The sequence below is a fragment of the Pseudorca crassidens genome, chromosome 8 (assembly GCF_039906515.1).
Source record: "Pseudorca crassidens isolate mPseCra1 chromosome 8, mPseCra1.hap1, whole genome shotgun sequence".
In the NCBI taxonomy this organism is placed as follows: domain Eukaryota; kingdom Metazoa; phylum Chordata; class Mammalia; order Artiodactyla; family Delphinidae; genus Pseudorca; species Pseudorca crassidens.
In genome coordinates, this window is record NC_090303.1 from 99824734 (window position 1) to 99849141 (window position 24408).

Consider the following 24408-nt stretch of genomic DNA (forward strand, 5'->3'; position numbering starts at 1 on the left):
TTACACACTTGGGTCATGAAGCTTTCAGTTGCCTTGTTGCATGGTTCCTGTGGTTCGTGTTGTAATTTCAAATTGGAGAGTAAGTCTTCATAGCACACTTTTTGAGGAAGTGGAATAAGAAATCTCCACCTTCCTGTGGAAACAACATGGAGGGGCAGGTGACAGAAAGAACATGGCTTTGGAATCCAGATAGTTGGGTGTGAATACTTGCCTCTTATTAGCAGAGTGGCTTTGGGCAAATTATTGAACATCTTCAAGCCTGAGTATCCTCATTTGTAAGAAATTGATAGTACCATGCAGAGAGTACGGTTATTGTAAGGATTCAGTGAGAAAAAGTATCACCACTAATATTGCCACAGGGTCAAGCACTGAGACCTACAGAAAATATTGGGTCCTTTTTTACACAGCGAGTAAACCGACATGCAGCAAGCAATCCCACTTGATGGACACTGTCCGGGGTGGTCATCACTGTGGTAAAGTGTAGATGGTGGTTGTGGAGTTAATTCATTTAACAGAATGAAAGGCTGCTTGTATTTTAGAAATTAACCCGGGCCCCATTGTAGAGGGTGAACTGGACAGGGTGAGAGCAGTGAAGAGACTTTTGTTAGGGACCCCAGTGAGAGACGGTGATACCTCTTGGACTCTAGGAGTTGTGTGGATATCAAGAGATGTGGATGATTCAAGAGAAGAAGAAGGGGCTTCCCTGGTGGCGCAGTGGTTAAGAATCCTCAGGGGACACAGGTTCAAGCCCTGGTCCGGGAAGATCCCACATGCCGCGGAGCAACTAAGCCCGTGCGCCACAACTGCTGAGCCTGCGCTCTAGAGCCCACGAGCCGCAACTGCTGAGCCCACATGCCACAACTACTGAAGCCCGTGCGCCTAGAGCCCGTGCTCCGCAACAAGAGAAGCCACCGCAATGAGAAGCCCGTGCACTGCAATGAAGAGCAGCCCTGCTCGCTGCAACTAGAGAAAGCCCGTGCACAACAATGAAGACCCAACACAGGCCCAAAAAATAAATAAATAAAATTTTAAAAGAAGAAGAGGGAGTTGATGGAACTGACTTTACATCAGGGGTAAGAACAGAGAGGAATCAAAGCTGACCTCTTACCAAGATGGGAAATACAGAAAGAGGGTTAGTTAGAGGCTAAGCATGACCCTTAATTTACAGTGTCGGGGAGGGACTGGGTGGGGGGTGGTGTGTGAATGGAGATGTGTCTGCCGTTAGCAAGTGGTGCTTTCATCACCCCCAGGAGTTTGAATCGGGCAACTGAGGCTTCTGTTAACTAAGGTGGAGGAAAGGCGGAGAGGGAGGTGTTCCGTTCTATTCATGTGAACTTGTGGTCTCTGGAAGGTCAGGGAAAGGAGAGTAGGAGGGAGAGCTGGATTCAGGAGCAGCTTGGAGTGGCAGGTGCACAGAGGGTCGTGCCGCCGGAATTACCAAAGTGAGAGTGTAGAAGTCTAGTAAAATCCTGACCAGAACTGTCTGCAAAGTGTATAGCCCGAAGCTTCGGTGTTACCTGATCCCAGGGGTGCACGTCAAACCCAGGTTGACTGCATCTGCCTCTCAGGTGTTACATTCATTTAAAACTCTAATGGAATTTAAGACTTTCTAATAGAATTTAAGAATTTCTCAGGTTGGGAGCTTTCCAGTCTCAGTTCTAAGTGGCACTGAGATTTCTTTGTATCAACTAGATCATGATTAAACATCACAGTATTTCCAGGGGTGCAAGTGGGAAGCTACTACTGTAGGGAACCCACCCCCCGGCCCTGTGGAATAGGATGTGTCCAGTGCGGGCTTGCTCCCTGGGTCTGTGCTGCGTTCCAGTCCCATCTCCACCCACATCCGTGTCTGAAAGTTCACGTCCCCGCCCCCCACCCAGTCCTCTTGCTTTTCTTTCTATTTGTACTTCATATGTTGTGTAGGTTTGCAGAGCTTTTAATTATGGAAAATAGAAACTACAGTGTAACTATCACTCAGCTTTTTTTTCTGCAGTATTTTAAAGTATATATCCAGCCATCGTATCATTTCACCCACAAGAGTATCTGACGAGGATGGTGGCGGGTGTTGTTCGGTTGGTTTTAAACATGAGCCAGTAAACCCGGGTGCCAGTGCCTCCCCCAGCCGTGAGCCGAACCTTCCAGGCTTTCCTCCCATTCTGTCAGGGGAGTGCGAGCCTTCTCTCCTGTGTTTTTTGTTTGTTTGTTTTGGGGGGATTTTTTTTTTTATTCAAACAGAAAGTCACGAAAATTATAATCATCCTCATCAGTTCACTCAGTCCCATGTAATTAATTTTTTTTTCATCTTGATCTTTTGTTAGCACTTATATGAACTCATCAGTTTTCCATTAGAGTTCTGAAAATGCTTATTCATTCAGTTCAGCAGTATAGTCAGTTACCAGAAACCTGTACTGGTCAGAGTCTTTTCCATGAATTCCTTGAAGATGAAACCCTTTTATAGGAACATTTTTCGAAAGCATCAGAGTACACCCAGAACTGTCTGTAAATGACAAAAGACTTAAAAATGACCACGGTTAAAGATTTGATGAAAGTTCATAATAATGCAGTTGACAAGGAAATTTAGTTATTTCTGAGATATACATCTTAAAGTAATAACTAGAATTATGACTTATAACATTATACCAGAACGTATAAGATTTTTAGAAATTTCATGTAATGTCTGAAATATTTATATTAACATATTTCCATACAAATAACCCAAAGAAACTTTAGTATTAGTTGTTTCTTTGTTTGTTTTTTTATACTGCAGGTTCTTATTAGTCATCAGTTTTATACACATCAGTGTATACATGTCAATCCCAATCGCCCAATTCATCACACCACCATCCCCACCCCACCATGATTTTCCCCCCTTGGTGTCCATACGTTTGTTCTCTACATCTGTGTCTCAACTTCTGCCCTGCAAACCGGTTCATCTGTACCATTTTTCTAGGTACCACATACATGCGTTAATCAACCATATTTGTTTTTCCCTTTCTGACTTACTTCACTCTGTATGATAGTCTCTAGATCCATCCACGTCTCAACAAATGACTCAGTTTCGTTCCTTTTTATGGCTGAGTAATATTCCATCGTATATATGTACCACATCTTCTTTATCCATTCGTCCGTCAATGGGCATTTAGGTTGCTTCCATGACCTGGCTATTGTAAATAGTGCTACAGTGAACATTGGGATGCATGTGTCTTTTTGAATTATGGTTTTCTCTGGGTATGTGCCCAGTAGTGGGATTGCTGGATCATATGGTAATTCTGTTTTTAGTTTTTTTGCGGAACTTCCATACTGTTCTCCATAGTGGCTGTATCAATTTACATTCCCACCAGCAGTGCAAGAGGGTTCCCTTTTCTCCATACCCTCTCCAGCATTTGCTGTTTGTAGATTTTCTGATGATGCCCATTCTAACTGGTGTGAGGTGATACCTCATTGTAGTTTTGATTTGCATTTCTCTAATGATTAGTGATGTTGAGCAGTGCTGCCTGGCCATCTGTATGTCTTCTTTGGAGAAATGTCTATTTAGGTCTTCTGCCCGTTTTTGGATTGGTTTGTTTGTTTCTTTAATATTGAGCTGCATGAGCTGTTTATATATTTTGGAGATTAATCCTTTGTTGATTTGTTTGCGAATATTTTCTCCCATTCTGAGGGTTGTCTTTTCGTCTTGTTTATGGTTTCCTTTGCTGTGCAAAAGCTTTGAAGTTTCATTAGGTCCCATTTGTTTATTTTTGTTTTTATTTCCATTACTCTAGGAGGTGGATCAAAAAAACATCTTGCTGTGATTTATGTCAAAGAGTGTTCTTCCTCTGTTTTACTCTAAGAGGTTTTTTGTTTGTTTGTTTTGTTTTTTTGCAGTACGCGGGCCTCTTACTGTTGTGGCCTCTCCCGTTGTGGAGCACAGGCTCCAGACGTGCAGGCTTAGTGGCCATGGCTCACGGGCCCAGCCGCTCCGCGGCATGTGGGATCTTCCCGGACCGGGACACGAACCCATGTCCCCTGCATCGGCAGGAGGACTGTCAACCACTGCGCCACCAGGGAAGCCCCTCCCATAGGTTTTAAATAGTTGTGTTTTCATTGTCATTTGTCTCTAGGTATTTTTTGATTTCCTCTTTGATTTCTTCAGTGACCTCTTGGTTATTTAGTAACATATTGTTTAGCATCCATGTGTTTGCTTTTTATGTTTTTTTTCCCTTGTAATTCATTTCTTTTTTTTTTGTGGTACGCGGGCCTCTCACAGTTGTGGCCTCTCCCGTTGCAGAGCACAGGTTCCGGACATGCAGGCTCAGTGGCCATGGCTCATGGGCCTAGCCGCTCCGCGGCATGTGGGGTCTTCCCGGACCGGGGCACAAACCCATGTCCCCTGCATCGGCAGGGGGACTCTCAACCACTGTGCCACCAGGGAAGCCCCCTGTAATTCATTTCTAATCTCACAGCGTTGTGGTCAGAAAAAATACTTAATATCATTTCAGTTTTCTTAAATTTACTGAGGCTTGATTTGTGACCCAAGATGTGATCTATCCTGGAGAATGTTGCATGCGCACTTAAGAAGAAAGTGTAATCTACTGTTTTTGGATGGAATGTCCTATAAATATCAGTTAAATCTGTCTGGTCTGTTGTGTCATTTAAAGCTTCTGTTTCCTTATTTATTTTCATTTTGGATGATCTGTCCATTGGTGTAAGTGAGGTGTTAAAGTCCCCCACTATTATTGTGTTACCGTCGAATTCCTCTTTTATAGCTGTTCACAGTTGCCTTATGTATTCGGGTGCTCCTGTGTTGGGTGCATATATATCTAAAATTGTTATATCTTCTTGGATTGATCCCTTGATCATTATATAGTGTCCTTCCTTGTCTCTTGTAACATTCTTTATTTTAAAGTCTATTTTATCTGATATGAGCATTGCTACTCCATCTTTCTTTTGATTTCCATTTGCATGGAATATCTTTTTCCATCCCCTCCCTTTCAGTCTGTATGTGTCCCTAGGTCTGAAGTGGGTCTCTTGTAGACAGCATATACATGGATCTTGTTTTTGTATCCATTCAGCAAGCCTGTGTCTTTTGGTTGGAGCATTTAATCCGTTCACGTTTAGGGTAATTATCGATATGTATGTTCGTATGACCATTTTCTTAATTGTTTTGGGTTTGTTTTTGTAGGTCCTTCTCTTGTGTTTCCCACTTAGAGAAGTTCCTTTAGCATTTGTTGTAGAGCTGGTTTGGTGGTGCTGGATTCTCTTAGCTTTTGCTTGTCTGTCAAGTTTTTGATTTCTCCATCGAATCTGAATGAGATCCTTGCCTGGTAGAGTAATCTTGGTTGTAGGTTCTTCCCTTTCATCACTTTAAGTATATCATGCCACTCCCTTCTGTCTTGTAGAGTTTCTGCTGAGAAATCAGCTGTTAACCTTATGGGAGTTCCCTTGTCTGTTATTTGTTGTTTTTCCCTTGCTGCTTTCAATAATTTCTCTTTGTCTTTAATTTTTGCCAATTTGAATACTCTGTGTCTCGGCCTGTTTCTCCTTGGGTTTATCATGTATGGGATTCTCTGCGCTTCCTGGACTTGGGTGGCTGTTTCCTTTCCCATGTTAGGGAAGTTTTTAACTATAATCTCTTCAAATATTTTCTCGGGTCCTTTCTCTCTTCTCCTTCTGGGACCCCTATAATGCGAATGTTGTTGCATTTAATGTTGTCCCAGAGGTCTCCTAGGCTGTCTTCATTTCTTTTCATTCTTTTTTCTTTGTTCTGCAGCAGTGAATTCCACCATTCTGTCTTCCAGGTCACTATCCGTTCTTCTGCCTCAGTTATTCTGCTGTTGATTCCTTCTAGTGTAGTTTTCATTTCAATTACTGTATTGTTCATCTCTGTTTGTTTGGTCTTTAATTCTTCTAGGTCTTTGTTGAACATTTCTTGCATCTTCTCAATCTTTGCCTCCATTGTTTTTCTAAGGTCCTGGATCATCTTCACTCTCATTATTCTGAATTCTTTTTCTGGAAGGTTGCCTATCTCCACTTCATTTAGTTGTTTTTCTGGGGTTCTATGTTGTTCCTTCATCTGGTACATAGCCCTCTGCCTTTTCATCTTGTCTGTCTTTCTGTGAATATGGTTTTTGTTCCACAGGCTGCAGGATTGTAGTTTTTCTTGCTTCTGCTGTCCGCCCTCTGGTGGATGAGGCTATCTAAGAGGCTTGATGGGAGGGACTGGTGGGTGGGTAGAGCTGGCTGTTGCTCTGGTGGGCAGAGCTCAGTAAAACTTTAATCTGCTTGACTGCTGATGGGTGGGGCTGGGTTCCCTCCCTGTTGGTTGTTTTGCCTGAGGCAACCCAACACTGGAGCCTACCTGGGCTCTTTGGTGGGGCTAATGGCAGACTCCAGGAGGGCTCATGCCAAGGAGTACTTCCCAGAACTTCTGCTGCCAGTGTCCTTGTCCCCATGGTGAGCCACAGCCACCCCCCGCCTCTGCAGGAGACCCTCCAACACTAGCAGGTAGGTCTGGTTCAGTCTCCCCTGGGGTCACTGCTCCTTCCTTTGGGTCCCGATGAGCACACTGCTTTGTGTGTGCCCTCCAAGAGTGGAGTCTCTGTTTCCCCCAGTCCTGTCAAAGTCCTGCAGTCAATTCCCACTAGGCTTCAAAGTCTGATTCTCTAAGAATTCCTCCTCCCGTTGCCAGACCCCCAGGTTGGGAAGCCTGACGTGGGGCTCAGACTTCACTCCAGTGGGTGGACTTCTGTGGTGTAAGTGTTCTCCAGTCTGTGAGTCACCCACCCAGTTACAGGATTTGATTTTACTGTGATTGCGCCCCTCCTACCGTCTCATTGTGGCTTCTCCTTTGTCTTTGGATGTGGGGTATCATTTTTGGTGAGTTCCAGTGTCTTCCTGTCGATGATTGTCCAGCAGCTAGTTGTGATTCTGGTGTTTTCGCAAGAGGGAGTGAGAGCACGTCTTTCTACTCCGCCATCTTGGTTCCTCCCATTAATACGGTTTTAAGACCATGCATTCATGACCTGAATAGTTCTGCAAACTGTAGTCCAAAGTCAGGGTTTCGGCAGGGCCATGCTCCCTCCAGGCCATCGGGGAGGATCTTTCCTTGCCTTCCGGCTTCTGGCAGCCCCAGGTGTTCCTTGGCTTTTCTCTCCTATGTTTTTTGTTGGTTTTTTTTAGCTCTCATATATAAAAATGGTATCGTACAATATGAATTCCTCTGTCACTTTTTTCGCTCTAGACTCTTTTCTAAAATTTATCTGTGTTGAAGTAGCCAAAGTTGATTTGTGTGTGGTCTATTGTGTGACTGTCCTACAGGTTATTTGTGAATTCTGTTGGTGAACATGTGGGTTGTTTCTAGGTTTGCGTTTTTGTTCTCGTTCTTATAAACATATGGCAAATGCATGTTTGCATATTTCTTGGTGTGCATAGGCAAACGTTCCTCTAGGTCTAAATCACTGTTTTATCATACATTTCATATCTTATGTGCCACACTGCAGGTGAAAGCCGGGGATTCTGCATACTTTTAAGAAGTGTTAGAAAATAAGTAATTGCTGAGTAATACCCAGGATCATTCACATTTTAATCAGATTTAAAATGTTACTAAACTAGAAAAGCTACATTTGGCCGCCTTGTTTGATTTTTTAACAGTGAATTTTAACTGTATTTTCATTTACTCTAATGCTTTATTTTTAGAAGATACTGTAACAGTTGAAGTCCATGCTTTGTTTTTATCTTTTTACATTTTTTCCAAAGCAGTCACGTAACTGAAGCAGCTGTGGTCTTTTTGAAGAACCCTGCTTCATGTATTCCTGTTACAACTCTGATCTGATTGATTTTGCTTTGTTTATTTAACCCTATTCAACATTGGCTTGTGCAAAAGCATCTGCTAAGTGTGTTTGGTCTTAATTTATAGGAACAGAGGCAACTATCAGTACTGCATTAATAGACAAAAGTGGTATCTGGGTTTTTTTGAGTATTGGAGGTGAAATTGAGCAGGGGACACAATTTATTTCTAAATTTGTGGGTTTCTCCCCTAGCGTAGAAATGCAGTTACGTTCATTAAAGTCTTAACTTATATTCCTGTCTGTTCTGTATTTAGGGCTTGTTGGGGGAATAATATAACACATTAGGAGCATGCACGGAGCTTAGCTGGTGACACGTGGTCCAGGCCGAGGGCCATGCCCCGTCCCATAAATTGGAAGCCACCGTCTACTGAAACCAGTGGCCTGAGTCCCCTTGTGTCTCCCCAGGGTCTCTCCCATCTCTGAACTAACCCCCCGTAGCTGCATTGTCTGTCCCCAACGACCCAGATCCCTACCCCGGTCCTCCCTGCCCTCCCTGCTTTCCCCACCTGGTTCTCATGGAACCTTCTGGAGCCCAATTCCGGGAATGGGAAACTCCTCCTTGCTCTTCCTCAGAGCCTAAGGCCCGTGAAGCCGAGGTGTGGCCGTTGCTCTTCCTCAGCATCCCATGGGCTCCCGTCCAAGGCGGTCTGGGGGCTCCGCTCATCCCCCCGGTGCTGCCCGACTGCTCAGCCCGCCTGCAGCAGCCATTGTGCCCTGTCACCCTTTCGCAGGCGATGTGGCCTTCGGTGCGTCCACCTCACGTCAGCCGCTCTCGGGCCTGGCCGCCCAGCTGCACCCTCCCAGCCACAGCCCACTGCCCTCCCATCCCGCGCTCTTTCTCTGGAGAGAGGATGAGGACATGCGGGCCTTTCCCAGTTGTCGCATCCCCTTGCAGCCTCTTCACGCCTATGGCCAGAATTCCTAACGACAGTCTGCATTTCTGTCCCTCCCAGCCCACTCCAGTTTGATTCCTCCCTTAAAACCAGTGAAACCTGCCTTGCTCGGGTCCCCAGTGACTTACGTAGAACTAAAGTCAGAAGCTACATTTCGGATACTGTCATGATGATGAAAATAACAGCTGGCATTTATCGAACACTGCGTGGCCACATTCAACCCTGACCCTCATAGATATTAAGTGATTTACCCAAGATCATACAGGAAGTAAATGGCAGCGACCTCCTTAGGCCCAGCCAGCCATGGCCTTCTCTGGCCTCCAGGACAGGTCTCGTTGCTTTTGGCTGTAACTTTGCAGGTACGAACTCTGTGGGTTCCCCAACATCTAGTCAGTTTCTAAATGTTCCTCAGGATTCAGTTTGGGCCCATCTTTTTCTGTAATTTCTCTGATTAACTCTGGTTCCCAGACTGAAGTAGTGCCCATCAGAGATGAGCTCTCAAGCACCTCAGATTCCCCGGGTCCAAAAGTGAACTGTCTCCCGCCTGTCTTCCCTCTGATGTGTTCTGTCCTGGTAAATGGTTCCATGGCCCATTTATCCTGTAGATACTCGTGGGTGTTTATCATATATGCTCAAAGTATGCTCAAAGAAGAGAAGTCCATAGGAGGCTGCCTGTTGCAGTATTACTTACAAACTGTTAAAAAGTCAACACCTAGAAGCTCTCTAGCAGGGTGGTAGTGTGATGAACAGTAGAATAGTACATGCCCACAAAACCAGTGAGGCGTATTTCATTAAGTGAAGTGAGGTTTATCTCATTGTTAAATGGAAACGTTACAGAACATTGTGTGGTTGATCCCAGGAGAGTTAGGACCCTGTAGGGATCAGCACAGATTTACCACCACCACCCCTTTTTTTTAAAGTTATGTTGTTCCCTGAAACATTAGTGTTTTCTTGAAAGTCCAGTCCTGAGATATGTTCAGGAAAAAGTACGCTCTGGCCAAGTCAGTTTGAGTGGGAGATGCTTTATCCTGTTTTTCTGATGGAAATTCATAAGACACATTCACTTATCAAGGCCACTGAAGTCTTGTAGCAAACAAAATATTTAGCTTCAGTAAAGCTAGCATTTCCCCAGATTCCCTCGATGATCTGTTCAGTTGACATTCCAGTCAGCGTCGGTAGATGGCTGTTACAAGTGCTCTTTTAAGAAAGCCCTTTCCGTACTAATGAAACTGTGAATTACTGATATCAAAGAGCATGTATTTTGCAGGATTCTTGGAGGTCATTTGGTTAGTTCACACTTGTACTCAAGGAAGGAATCTTATGCAACATTAATCTTGAGAAGCAGGCTGATTCGTTCACGATTTGAATTGTTAGAAAACTTGTTTAATATTGATTCTGTTGGCTTTCATATCCCTTTGGAACAACAGTCTCTTCCATGAGGCAAAGCCTTAAATAGACAACCTCCCTTCTGTTAGATGCCTTTGTTTATTTTGGCTCCTGGGTTCCGCTCCCATTATCTTACTTTCTGGCGGAGAGGAAGGTGAAGGGAGGGCGGGTGGGTGAGCAGTGTTCTCATGCAGGCTTCTGAGCCAGGCTCTGGGGGGGACGCTACAGCCTGCTCTGCCGTGGGTTCCTGCCCTTGGTTGGCTGCATTCTGTGCCTTGGTCTCCTGTGCTTGGGCCTGTGCTTCCAAATGGTGAAGTGGCAAATCTGCAGATTCTCCCTCCGAAATCTTGAGTGTTCCTCCTGGGTATTCATCACTGCAATCGGTAAACCCTGTGATGCCAGGGACCTACTGTAACGGAGTACTTTTGAAAACCACCCGATTTCCTAAGTGTATATTTCGTTTCATTTTGTTTTTTGTTTTTAATATCGGCTTCTTGGACATCCTAAGTTTTTTGGCTCTGTGATGTGAATTATTGGGAAAATATTTTTAGCCCTTACCCCAAAGCCATTTACGCCTCTGACTTTTCATGAGGTCGGATTAAGATTATTGATAGTTTTTGATGGCCTGGTTATGAGATGGAGGGTATACGGTTTGTAAAGTGGTTTATTCCTGAAAATTCAACACTGACAGTTAAACCAGTCTTTTTTTTTTTTTTTTGCGGGGGGAACTGCGTTGGGTCTTCGCTGCTGCGTGCGGGCTTTCTCTAGTTGCAGCGAGCGGGGACCACTCTTCGTTGCAGTGCACGGGCTTCTCACTGCAGTGGCTTCTCTTGTTGCGGAGCATGGGCTGTAGGCCTGCTGCAGTTGTGGCTCAGTAGTTGTGGCTCGCGGGCTCTAGAGCGCAGGCTCAGTAGTTATGGCGCACGGGCTTAGTTGCTCCGCGGCATGTGGGATCTTCCCGGACCAGGGCTCGAACCCGTGTCCCCTGCATTGGCAGGCGGATTCTGAACCACTGCGCCACCAGGGAAGCCCCTAAGCCAGTCTTTTATGGGTACCTCTTCTATGGGTACCTCCAAACAGTTTTATAGTCAGACACTGAGTGCTGCATAAACAGGTGAAATCCAGACACACAAACCTGCACACACCCCAAGGTGGAAACCTCCGTGAGCAAAGCATCTTGGGTCCATTTGGGCCCCACCCAGGTGCCCCGTCAGGGAAAGACTTGACTCCTGTGCATGGTCAGCAGGTGGCCTCCAGTTAGCGCCGCCCTGCCTGGCCCATTGCAGGGACTGAGCCGGCAGGAGCAGAAAGGCTGCCTCTGCAGCCCTGCGTGCCATGTCCGAGCAGTGCTGGGCACCCAGCTGCCTGCCAGGTGGGGACCACCTCACAGTTCCCTTCCTTCTCTGCCCAGTCCTGCTTCCTCCCCTGCCCCTCACAGGTGTCATCCCTAAGAAGCATCCTCCACCCAAACTCTGTGCCAGCATCTGCTCCAGGGCACCCAGCCTGAGACCAGCAGGTCAGCTGCTGTCAGCATGTGACCTGATTTTTAGGGCCTTTTTCTGATGTACTGACTTTTATCATTTCCCTTTAGATTTAGTTTGTTGTAGTGTAAGTGATGAATGTTAAATATATAAATGTGAGGCTCACTGGGGGATATTAAAAATATAAGATAAGGTTGTCCTCTTCAAACTTCTCAGTTAAGTCAGTAAGGACATGTGAATTGTTGTGAACCTTGGATCAACTCTGTCTGAATTTTGGAATCTCAGTGGAGACAACTAGAAACAGGGAATGAGTAGTTTCAAAGGGAAAACAATAAAGCACCTAAAAGCAGGAGTAGAACACTTGGCTGATTTTTCGGCCTGGTCTCCACGTAAGCTGAGATCTGCTGCGGCACCAGATTTCCACGCGTAGACCTAGACACAGAACGTGCGTAATAAAGTAGACGACATTTCAACATGAAAAGGTGGTTTTTGGTCTTAGGATACTAGTGACTTGACAGAGTAAGCTTATAGCTGGAGTCAGATGTACACGACGAGGAGGAAAGAGCACACTGGGGTGCTGATGTTGAGCGAGGACAACGAGGTACTGTGAGGAGAATCACTGACCGTTTTATTTGCTGTATCTTAACCTTGCCTCTGGGGCAGGGTTCGGGGTGAGGTTGGTATGACAAGTGCTACCCTGACTTTATACTGCTCTGATATTTGCAGTGTTCTTAGTTTAAAAAGTCAGGCTTTTTTTTTTTTTCCAACCCAGCTTTCTTAAATTTCAAAATATTTAAATAGATTTAATATTGATACGATTAAGGCTGGTTTGTTCTTTCAGACTATCAGCTGTTTTCTTTGGAGCTGTTTGGGTTTGTAAGATTAATAGATAACTGGTGCATCTGTTTGTTTGTTTATTTTTCTTATGGCTCTGTTAGTGGTTTCCCTGTTTATTGACACCTTAAAAATCAAAGAATCTGGGCTTCCCTGGTGGCGCAGTGGTTGAGAGTCCGCCTGCCGATGCAGGGGACACGGGTTCGTGCCCCGGTCTGGGAGGATCCCATGTGCCGCGGAGCGGCTGGGCCCGTGGGCCGTGGCCACTGAGCCTGCACGTCCGGAGCCTGTGCTCCGCAACAGGAGAGGCCACAGCAGTGAGAGGCCCGCGTATCGCAAAAAAAAAAAAAAAAAAAAAAAAAAATCAAAGAATCTAAAGTTCAGACTAGAGTGTTGGGGAGTACTGGCTTGAGAATCCAGAGCTCTGGCCTGGGGTCCTGCCACTTCCTAGCACTGTGACCTTGATCAGCTCTGATTGCTTCTTTGAGTCTGTTTCTTCATCTGTAAAAGGAAGGGCCAGAACCATCTTTTAAGGTTAAACCTCTAATCGTCTGGGACTGTAATCGGCTCTTGTGAGCAAACGCTTTTGGCACAAATGCCTGGTACGCAAAGTCTCCAGTTTTCAAGTGGGTTAGATACCAGAGGTGTGTGTTAGCCCCTTAGGTGTTGTATCTCTTGGCAGTGGCGTTATGGAAGTGGACCACGTCTGCTTTGATTTACTATTAACAGTACCTAACCAAGGCAGAGGACGGTGCCTGGCACAGGGTCGCTTCCTACTAAATATTTGTTAGATAAATATTAATGGTCACTAGATTTCTATAACATAAGTCTGTTTAAAAACTGTGTTAGGGCTTCCCTGGTGGCGCAGTGGTTGAGAGTCCGCCTGCCGATGCAGGGGACGCGGGTTCGTGCCCCGGTCCGGGAGGATCCCACATGCCGCGGAGCGGCTGGGCCCGTGAGCCATGGCCGCTGGGCCTGCGCGTCCGGAGCCTGTGCTCCGCAACGGGAGAGGCCGCAGCAGTGAGAGGCCCACGTACCGCAAAAAAAAAAAAAAAAAAACTGTGTTAAAATATGTATACATTTGCAGTGACCAGGATAATACAAAACATGACTAAGTGAAAGAGCAAGAAATAAATTTTAGCCTAAAATCTAGTGTTTGAAGGAAAAAGTTGAAAGGGAACAAGATAGAATTTGTGGAGATGCTCGAGGGGGATTTGGGGTGAGTTTAGATGCTCGATGATGCTGGTATTTCCTTATTTCTAAATCCTTTCAAAACATGTAACTCATCGATTCCTTAATTTACTCTCTCGTTTATTCATGCGAAACATTGATGGAGCTCTGCGCCTGCTCTGAAGTGGGCTCAGAGACACTGTGGTGAGTGAAGAGACGGCCTCTGTGCCTGGGCATCCTTCACACCAGTACAGGGAGAGAGTCCCAGTAAAGACACGGCCGTGGAGTGTCGACTCTGAGTGAGAGTTAAGGCGGGAAAGGCCTGGAAATGGGTGAACCTGAACGTCGCCTGGGAGTTCCCTAGTGTGTCTTCTGTGGCTGGAAGAGAACTTGATGAAGAGGAGCTTTCCGGGAAGAAGCAGCAGCAAGTGCACAGATGTTCGGGAGTGGAAAGGGGACTGGCACGTCCAGGAACGGAGGACAGGGTCTGTGTGGCTGTCCCCAGGGGCGTGAAGGGGGAGTTCTGTAAGAGGCAAACGAGGAGAGAGATGTGACTCTGCCGTAGTGAGGATTTCTCTGCTGCGGCTGCCTTTGCTCTCAGGACGACAGCCTAGTCAGAGTGGCAGCTTCAGACTCAACTGCTGTGTGAAGAATAGATGGCGCGTGACATAAATACTGGGAGGTATGGGAGTCCGGTTCCGACTATGAAAACAGTGGTCCAGGTAAGAGAGGATGGTGATGGTTATTGGAAGAGGAAATAGAGATGAGTGAGTGGATTTGAAATGACCTTGAGAGTTGACATCTGTAGCAGCTGAACGTGACAGATGAGGGGCAAGGCCTTAGCATCATTCCCAGGTTTCTGGTGTGTGGGTGCGTGGAGTTGCCACTTACTGAGGTGGGCAGTACTGGTGGAGAATGGAGGTTGGAGGAAGATCCTGAGTCCAGTTGCGGATCTGCTGGGTTTGAGACATGGGAGAAGACGTGAACTGGATACAGAGGTAGGCCTGGAGTTCAGAGAAGTCTGGGCTGGAGATGAACATTGTGAGTGACTGGCCTGTGGAGGTTTGAAGAAAGAAGGGGTCATACATCCCCATCCTATGCTTACGTGTCATAATTGAATTTACTTTTTTAAGGTACCCAGTTGAAATGATAAGGTGAGGTAAAGATAAAAATGGGGAAAGTCGAGGGACTTCCCTGGTGGTGCAGTGGTTAAAGCTCTGCGCTTCCAATGCAGGGGGCCCGGGTTCCATCCCTGGTCGGGGAACTAGATCCCGCGTGTATGCCACAACTAGGGAGCCCGCGTGCCGCAACTAAGACCCAGCACAACCAAGTAAATAAATAAATAAATATTTTAAAAAATGAGTTTAAAAAAATGGAGAAAGTTGAACATTTTCAGTTGCCGGTAGAAATTAGAAGAGAAGAAAAGGAAGTAAATAGAGCATCTAGATGGGTCTGAGAAAGCTTACGGTCTAAGGTAGAATTACCTGAATTGCGAGTCTGGGAAATTAAAGTGATAATTTCCCTTTAGGGAAAAGCTAAGTAAGTGGTAGGGAATGGAGTGTAGGTTTAAATAGGGACGCTGTCGGGTGGCGCTGCCAGTCCGCAGTGCCCCAGTTCCTGTCAGGTGGGGCGTTAGTATGTACCATTCCAAGGCAGAGGAAAGGCAGATTGAAATTATATTAGGAAACACTTGCAAAGCGGTTGCTGAGTTGTTAGTTTCTTAAAACTTGGGGATTCGTTCTTGTTAGACATCGTTATATTTCGCATTTGGACATACCTATTTGAATGTATAACATAAAATATTTTCAGGATCAGGAATGATGTCATGGTTTCATAAAATATTAAGTCCCATAGCTTAGGTTATAAATATTAGAGATGATTTATGCTTCCGAAGTTCAGACTTAATCCATATGCGTGACCTGTGTTGTCCTTAAATGTGCCTTAGACTACGGAGAGCTCTATAATGCCGTTGAAGATGCAGGACGCACTGAATCCCTTGCAGACTTTGACGGCCCATTCTTCCTGTTCCAGATTCCATTTACGTTCCAACAACATTTATTTTTTGGAGCCATTAAAATAATTCAGTGTTTCCTAGTTTTGCACCACAAATACTTGTTTAAAAGCCTCCACAGGTCTTCCCTGGTGGCGCAGTGGTTGAGAGTCCGCCTGCCGATGCAGGGGACACGGGTTCGTGTCCCGGTCCGGGAAGATCCCGCATGCCGCGGAGCGGCTGGGCTCATGAGCCATGGCCACTGGGCCTGTGCTTCCGGAGCCTGTGCTCCGCAACAGGAGAGGCCACAGCGGTGAGAGGCCCGCGTACCACCAAAAAAAAAAAAAAGCCTCCACATTTCAATGTGATGTACATAGACAGTCCTTAAAGTATGTCTGTAATGTTTTGTATTGGGAAGTACTGACTTAATACAATATTGGATAGCTGAAGTTCTTTATCTGTGGATCCATAGTCCTGAGACATTATAAATTGTATTTTGCAGTAGCTTCATTCACTTAGAAATAATCGCCATTACCACTTGTCACGTGTTCACTGTGTGTTAAATAGATTTGCCCCCATTTTGCAGGCTGGGAAATTGAGGCTTAGAGCAGTGAGAAGTTAAGTAACTTGCCCAAGACCACGTATTTGTAGGTATGGAGCTGAGCTTCAAACCCAGGTCTCCCTAAATTGAGGGAGCATTTTAAATTTTGGTAATTCTTGCCCAGTTCCCTTCTGAAAAGAGAGTGACCAGGAATTCACTGGCGGTCCAGTGGTTAGGACTCGGCACTTTCACTGCCGGGGCCCAGGTTCAATCCCTGATGCGGAGAACTAAGATCCCACGAGCCGCTGGGCGCTCGGCACCAAAAGCGGGGGGCGGGGGGGGCGGCGCAGAGTGACCACTTCCCTCACCTTCAGCCTCAACAACATTTGCATTTTGCCAAATGCGAAGTGAAAAGTGTTTTAAATTCCCAGGTAACTAGTGAGATTGAATGTTTGGCTTTTTGTACTAGCTATGTTTGTTTCTCTTTCTGGAAATTTCCTTTGCCTTTTCACCTTTGAGTTTGTCTTTCTGTTACGTAGGTCAAGTAATATAGTTTAAGTTTCGATACCTTTAGAAGGCCTGCAAAGTAACGTGTTGGTTGTGCTTGTGTCCATTTTACCCAGCTTTTCTTGTGAGCACTGATAGTCATAATGATTTTGAACTAAGCGTCTCCGTTAAGCACAGACCATGTAATATGAGTGTGTTTCCACACAGAAAGAGAAACACTCTCTGGATTAGAGTGGTACCTGCTGAGGCCTGCAGACTATCTCTGCCATGTGGCAGGCATCCTATCCCACCCCCGCTCCCACCCCAATGCAGGATGTTGAAAAAGGATTAATTAGTTCCCTTTATTTCTTCTTCAGGTTTGCCTGCAATGAGATTTCATTCTCTGCCTTTAAAGGAGTCCTTTCTGAACTGCTGTGAATAAATTTGGAATGATACTGTATATTTTCATCTAATGGAGAAGTAGCTGTACCTTGAATAAGGATTGCTGCACTGGACGACTTCAGAATATTATTCAACAATGTCATCCAACAGGAGTCAGAATCCCCATGGACTGAAGCAGATTGGCCTTGATCAGATCTGGGACGACCTCAGAGCTGGAATCCAGCAAGTGTACACCAGACAAAGTATGGCGAAATCCAGATACATGGAACTCTACACGTATCCTCCTGCTTGAGCTGTGATCGATCTGCTTAGGATTTTGATTATTTACTGGTCCGATCTGTGAGTTGTTAGAAATTTTACGTCACGTGTTCTCTTCCAGTTCATCCTATAATGTAAGACTCGTTTTTTGCTTTAAAAGTTAACTCATTTACTCTTCTTTGTTTTGAGCAGAGGTGAAATTGGCTACTTGGTGGTCTAAAGCAGTGCTGCTCAGGACAGCAGCCTGTAGCGGCACGTGGCTGTTGACATTTGAAATCATTAGTCGTGGTAGCCGTGTTTTCAAGTGCTCAGTAGGTAATAGACTACTTTTATCATTGCAGGAAGTTCTGCTGGACAACGCTGGTTAAAGCCGGGGAGCATTGGTTTCTGTATTGTGCCGGGCTGCCTTCATGCTATGCGGGCAGAGTGGAATAGCTTGCATCAGAAACGGTCTGATCCACAAAGCTGTGTATTTACTGTCTGGTCCTTTATGGGACAGGTTTGCTGACTCCCGTCTAAAGGGTCACCACATAGAGCAAAAGTTGTACTGTTATGGCCTTGTTTTACAAATAATGTGTTCAAGTGTTTCACTCACTGTTATGTGGTCCACGATGGGTGCAGGGAACTGCTGTGTGCTACGAAGGATACCTTGTCTGCTGTATACAGTTGGCCCTCCTGATCCGCAGATGCGGAACTCCAGCTGTGCTAGCCACTTCACATGAGGAACTTGAGCATCCACGGGTTTTGGTATCGTTGGCGGGAGCATTCCTGGAACCTGTCCCCCACAGGTATCGAGGGACGCCTGTACTCCAAGACATACTATTTAACTTGTAGAGTTTCTTGATTCCGTTCAAATACAAGAAGTTGCAATTTAAGCTAACTCACCAAAGAGCAGGTTGCTGGTTCTAGGAGTTTAAAGTTGCCAGTTCAGTGGAAATTTAAGTAAATCTTTAATATGTATCAGTGATTGTCAATGCGATATTCCAGTATGCCCTCAACTATGCTACTGTTTTATAATCTGAAAAAATTAACATTAATTTAAATAGATATGAACCTATATGTCTATCTCTAAATTTAAACCTTACTGTAAGTATGTACAGATATTCATAAATGTGTATATACTTACACTGTAGAATACTTTAAAAAAACAGCTTTAGTGAAATATAATTCACATACCCAAAAAACTCACCCCTTTTTAAGTGTACAGTGCAGCAGTTTTTAGTATAGTCCCATGTTGTGCAAGCGTAACCGCTGTCTAAATTTAGAGTATTTTCATCACCGTCCTGTCCCCCCCCCCCCCCCGCCGAAAGAAACTCTGTACCCATATTAGCAGTCACTTCCCATTCTGTCCTCCCCCAGGTTCTGGCAACTGCTAACCTACTTTCTGTCTCTCTGAATTTGCCTGTTCTGGACATTTCACATAATTGGAATCACACAGTGTCTGGCCTTTGTGATTGGCTTCTTTCACTTAGCATAACGTCTTCAGGCTTCCTCCTTGTAGCACGTGTCGGCACATCATTCCTTTTTACGTTTGAGTTGAATGCGTATTCCATATTTTGTTTATCCATCAGTAATGGATATCTGGGTTGTTTCTACTTTTTGGCTATTATGAATATTGTATATGAGTTTCTGTGTGGACATGTGTTTTTAATTCTCTCAGATATATATGCAGGAGTGGAACTGCTGGGTCGTGATATGTAGAACGCTTTTAAGGACAGTAGAATCTTCGCAAATGAGAGGATATTGACCCACTCAAGAGGGTTGTGGCTTGCTAGGTATGATGGGTTGTTGTTGTTTTTTAAATTCTTGTAAGTAATAGATATAAAGATGGTGATTCCAGTTGTGAGACGATAAGGCACTTAGTTGGATTCCTGGTGTGCAAACAACAGGGGAGCCCTAGTGTAGACATCATGGAAATTTAGCTGCTGGTTTGTCTCTGGGGAATTTATTAGTTGTAATTTTTGACCAACTCAGACTGGTCCTTAGCCCAATCAGATGTTTTGCTCTTCGAACTCTGAGGAAGTAGAGACTTGTCTGCTTGCTGCAATTACTAAATTCTTTTATTCTACAAATAATTATAATTGGTAGTTCTGACCCCTTCAATTTTAATTTTTTTAGGAATACTATTAAATTGAGTATTCTTCCAGTTTTGTCTGAGAAAATACTAACTGCATATATTTAATAGGAGTGGAGAATCTGAACTGAGTCTAAAGCATCTGACTGTACTTCTTTAGATATTATGAAATAATATCTATGAAATCATAGCTACCATTTGAGTCCTGTGTGTCAGACATGGTGCTAAGAACCGTCTACATGTTATTTAAGGCTTACATCACCCACGGGGGTTGGTGGTAGTAGCCCTCCTCTAGTGCTGTCAGAAACATGATCTCCAAAACGCAAGTAACTTGCCTAGTTGTTATAGCAACCGTTGGGCAGTGATGACGCCTGTCTAAAATTCTTAGTAGCCTGAATCTAGAAACTGCCTTTATCCACTCACTGTATGGCCTTCAGATTTTGTATGTGAATGAATCCCTGTTCCCAAAGTATTTTCTGTATTTTTCTTACGAAGTTCCAAAGAAGAGGGTTTGATCATCTCTTAATAATTAACTTTTAGGATACAGATGAAACAGAATGTCTATTTGTATTAATTTAATTACTGAAAATCATAAAATTTTATTCCCCACTTTACCTGCATTTTTAACATCAGTGTTATTTTCCTAAGTAGAAGACCTTGAGTCATCTGACACAGTTTTCTAGAACACATACACTTCCATTTCAGTTAGTTAACATACAGTATTTTTGGAAACTGTGTGTCGCCATACCACAGTTTTATCCCAGCCTCAGTTTACATAACAGTATTTTTAAAAGTTTTCTCTTTCGGGTGTATGTTCAGCCTCCCATGTAACCGCTTAACTGCATCACCCTTTAAAATAATCTCCCCCAGGCTGGTCTCCAGTGACAGATGATTTAACACTTTGGATTTTGAGGTTGTGTTTCAGGCTTGGAGGTACTTTCGGTCCCAGGAAGAAGGAGCAGACTGTGCATCTCCCTGCTGTAGTGTCACCCTTCAAAGTCCTGGCCTTATGGGGAGCTGGTGAGGGAGAGTGGCTCAGAAAGGGAGGAGAGGGAAACTGCCTGAGAGAAAAATGAGGGATCCTTTCCCCATAATTGTAGCCAGTAGCTAATAGCTAGATTTGTAACCCTTCGTTCGTCCTGGAGAACCACGTGACATGTTTTCTAGAGAAAAGTAACCTACTTCTGGATGTGAAACAGATATTCTTCGAGCTTTTAGGAACCTCTGGCATTTATTGGTGCTGTAACAAGAAGGTGGGTTATTATACAGTATAAACATTTTTCTTGATTTTTCAACTCAGAATGGCAAAGGAAAGAGAAGGGAACTTGGGGAAAGAAAAAAAAAAAGTCCCAGAGCATCTACAGTCAGAAAGATCTAGTTCAATTAACTTTGTTTCTGGCCGTTTCACAGACGTTTCCTTTTTCTTCTAAAGTTTAGCCGGAGGCTCTTGCTCCCCCACTGTATGTCTGTTCAGCACTTATATTCGGTTCTGATTTTCTAGGACGTCTTAGGTATGTAGAGTTACCGTACAGCGACTTTTTTTTTTCTTTTCTTTTTTTTTGCAGTAAAATGTAGGAGTACATTCTCTGCCGGTGGGTAAATAATAGTAAATTTCCTTTCTCTTGAACTTGAAATAGGTAATGAAGTTTCCTATTCAGTTTCTTGACACCAGTATGTTCCCGCTGCCGTGCCCAGCTCAGAGAGCAGGCCTGGGTCCTGACTCACAGGCGGATGTTGGTGAAGGGAGTGCAGTGTGATGAGGGGACCCCTGTGGCATAACCGAGAACAGCCAGTCTGGTCTAGTCTGGTCTAGACATCAGGCCACCTGGTTAAGTGTGTTGGTTTTGCTAGGCCCCAGGTCTACCTGCTTCTCACTTCCAGGTCAAAATTCTCTTGTCCTGAAGTCATTATTCATCTCAAATCATAAATTTAGCTTCCTTGGAGTCAGTGTAAACTTCCATGGTGATGCCTTTCTCTTTTTTTCTCTCTGCCTGCGTTAGTTCTCAGAAACTTAAAAGTGGCTGTTTCTCTCCCTGTAGTGCTGTGAGCTGAATTAGTTTATTCTGTTTTCTTAGCCTGTTTTTTCAAAGTTCTTTTTCCCGGACCAGTACACTAAGGATCACATTCCCGTTGCCTAGCCTTTACTGCACCTCTCAGTAAGTTATAACACAAGTGCATTCAGAATTCAGTTAATCTCTGTCCCGATACTCTATGACAAAGTTCACCATCACTGGGGCTGGGGCACTTTTTCACCCAGGCGAGTCTGCTGGGCCCTTGGCAGCCTGCAGCGTAGGCCTTGCAAGGTTGACACGCCAGGATGTGCTTGGTCCTGCTGCAGCTCATCACCTGCCAGCTGGGCCGTCATGTCGCTGTCACTATGCTCAGGTCGCCGGCTCCTCTGCAGGAGCTGTGGATGCAGGGCCGGTATTCCAGGTGGCGGCCTTTCTTCTTGGCCTGCCTGCTCCAGAGTTCTCTTTCCTTTATAGAAACTCAGTCTTGTAGAAAATCGGATCAAACAGAAAGGGTCACAAATTGTTTTCACAATAGATTCATAATGATGCATGTCCATTTTGAAATAACCATGTAGGCGGTGAAGGTATTTGGACATTTTTCGTCTTGTATACTTTTTATTCAGGAGTCTTACGTTCATCTGATTTTGCTCACCTAACGAGCATGGCTTACAGCAAATAAACCTAAATGTACAGAAGTATCTTTTCCAAATGTATGCGACTGTTCATACATATATATATGTCCATACTTTTAGAGTACGGTTCTGAAGGATGTAACTGGTTCACAGAAGGAAGAAATGCAAATGGTCAGTAAGCATATAGGAAAATTTTCAACCTCTTAATTATTAAAGAAATGAAGAATTAAAAATTTTTTAAACTTATGTTGAAAACATTTTTAAAGAAATGTTCGTAGCCAGTGTTGGCCAGAGTGAAGGGAGTTGGAGCCCCTGCGGTCAGGTGGGAGTGTTAGTTTGCTATGATCTTTCTGGAGAAATATAGAAATATAAAGACGTAAAAATGTACTTTGGTCTGGTGATTTTTTAACTTTTAACTCTGTCCTAAGGAAATAGTTGTGTCCAAATTGTATGTGCAAGGTTGTTCGGCATACTTTAATAATAGGAAACAACAGAAAACAACCTCAGCCTTCAACATTAAGGACTTGGTATAAAATAGCTATAAACAGCCATTAAAAATTCATTGAAGACTATTCATTGACATGTAATAATGTTCGTAATAACGGGGAAAGCAGGGTAGGAAGTGGTCTGTGTGCTGTGAACCCTCACGGCATCCTCTCTGCTTTTGAAAAGCTTTCCGTAATATTGAAAGTGGCTATCCGTATGTATTGGGCTTATAGATGACTTAAAAAAAAAACTGATCTGTGCTTTCTGGATTTTCAGTATAGAACATGCATTTTAAAATACAGTTATTTCGTTTTTGCTGGTTTTCCTTATGCAAATATAGGTCCTAGTTATTATACTTACTTGCAAAATCCTCCCTACCTTTCATTACTGACATCGTACTATTAAAATAGTTTATGGGATTGAGAAATTTTATCTATCTTTGAGAGAGAACCCACAGAAATGATAATTATATTGCATAGTTGTCTCTAGAAGCAACTTTTTTGGTTTATTAGTATAAATGTGGTATGTTCAGCTTTTATCTTCTAAATCTGATTCATAGTGAATATACTTAGAGCACTTTGAGCATTGTTGAGACAAATTTTATAGTTAATCACAGTCCATTGCATGGAGTCTCTGCCTTTGAAATAAATGCGAACTTACTTGCTTCGTCTGGGATTTTCCTTTTCAACGCTGTACCTACCACAGCCTAGAGAGAACTTGATTCTTTTATAACTTTACAGGCGACAGTGCGGGATGGTAGGCAGGCCTGCCTCTCCTGCCACTGGCTGCAGGTGAGACGTTTGCTGACACGAAGATAGGAAGTATTTTCAACACAACTTTTAGTGCAGAGCCTTTCCAAATGATTTTCATACAAGCAATTGCTTAAATTTCCACTAAGTTCAGTTGGATGAAGAAGTGGTAGTAGAAAGTGGTTCCGTTCTGTTTAGTTTTGCTTCTTCAATTGACTTGTCTTTTACAAAATGAAAATGCCTTGAGTTTGGTAGTAACTAAAAGTCACAAATTGATTCCCCAGATGTGTTGACTTTATGTAGACGGCCTGGTGCCGTTTGGTAACAGACAGTGGGGGCATCTGCCTTATCCTAAAGCGTTTGCAGGCTCCCTTGGCCTCACAGCTGGGACAGCGTGTCGTCACACGCAGCGCCTGGGATGACAGCGGCGGGAGATGGCTGCATGTCACCCGACCCCTTTCGCGGTGACTTGTCGCAACCAATCATGCAAGAAGTGTGTTTTGGCAAATGACGGAGCAGTTCTAGGATACGGAAGAGTCGTAGGCCCATTTCGGAGGCAGAACCAGGCTCGGCTCTCGAACACCAAGTGCTGCCAGGCCACCGTGCCATCCTGGCCGCCTGCAGAGACCCCAGGTGTCTGCCTAGGGTCCCACTTACTGCCCGCCTCTGGCCGTGTTGCCAAAGGAACTCTTCCAGGGAACCTTTTGAAAACAAGCTCAAAGTTTTAAAAGTCAGATACGGGGGTTTGTCAGGCTCTCACTGACGTACTGTAAAACAGCCACCCGCTGACTACTGAAGGAAGCTTCTGTTTAATTGCCTGTTAGGTTTTTAGTTTACTTTTACCTCTTGAGGGTTTTTTCCCCTTATTTCCTCTTAATTCCCATATTTAACTTTTCTTCATATTCTATTTTGTTTTTGCTTTAAAAATCATTTTAGACCTGACCATTTTACTTTCAAATCTGAGTCATATTTACTGAGTTTTTACAGTCATCACTTAGAGTCAATGCCTTGTTGACACGCAGCTGCCCGTGTCGGAAGGGCGGGTGGTACAGGTGGGCTTGGGGCGGGGACCTGCAGGAGGAGCCCCTGCTCTTCAGCCAGAAGCCTGAGGTCGGTGGTTTCCCACAGTGGAATGAACCACCCCCAGCAATCGCGGGCCACCCCCCTTCCAGAGCCCCCCTCAGGCCC

At 44.5% G+C, this 24408-nt stretch overlaps 1 protein-coding gene across 3 annotated transcripts in view; it reads left to right on the forward strand.

The window, feature by feature from the left end:
• The window catches only part of CUL1 (cullin 1), a 107328-nt gene that overhangs the window by 21817 nt on the left and 61103 nt on the right, over positions 1–24408 (forward strand). For all 3 annotated transcript variants that reach the window (XM_067747295.1, XM_067747293.1, XM_067747292.1), the window contains exon 2: positions 16985–17285. In XM_067747295.1, coding sequence (XP_067603396.1) covers positions 17146–17285 — 140 coding nt within the window. In that variant the 5' untranslated portion in view covers positions 16985–17145. The remainder of the gene's footprint in view (positions 1–16984; positions 17286–24408) is intronic.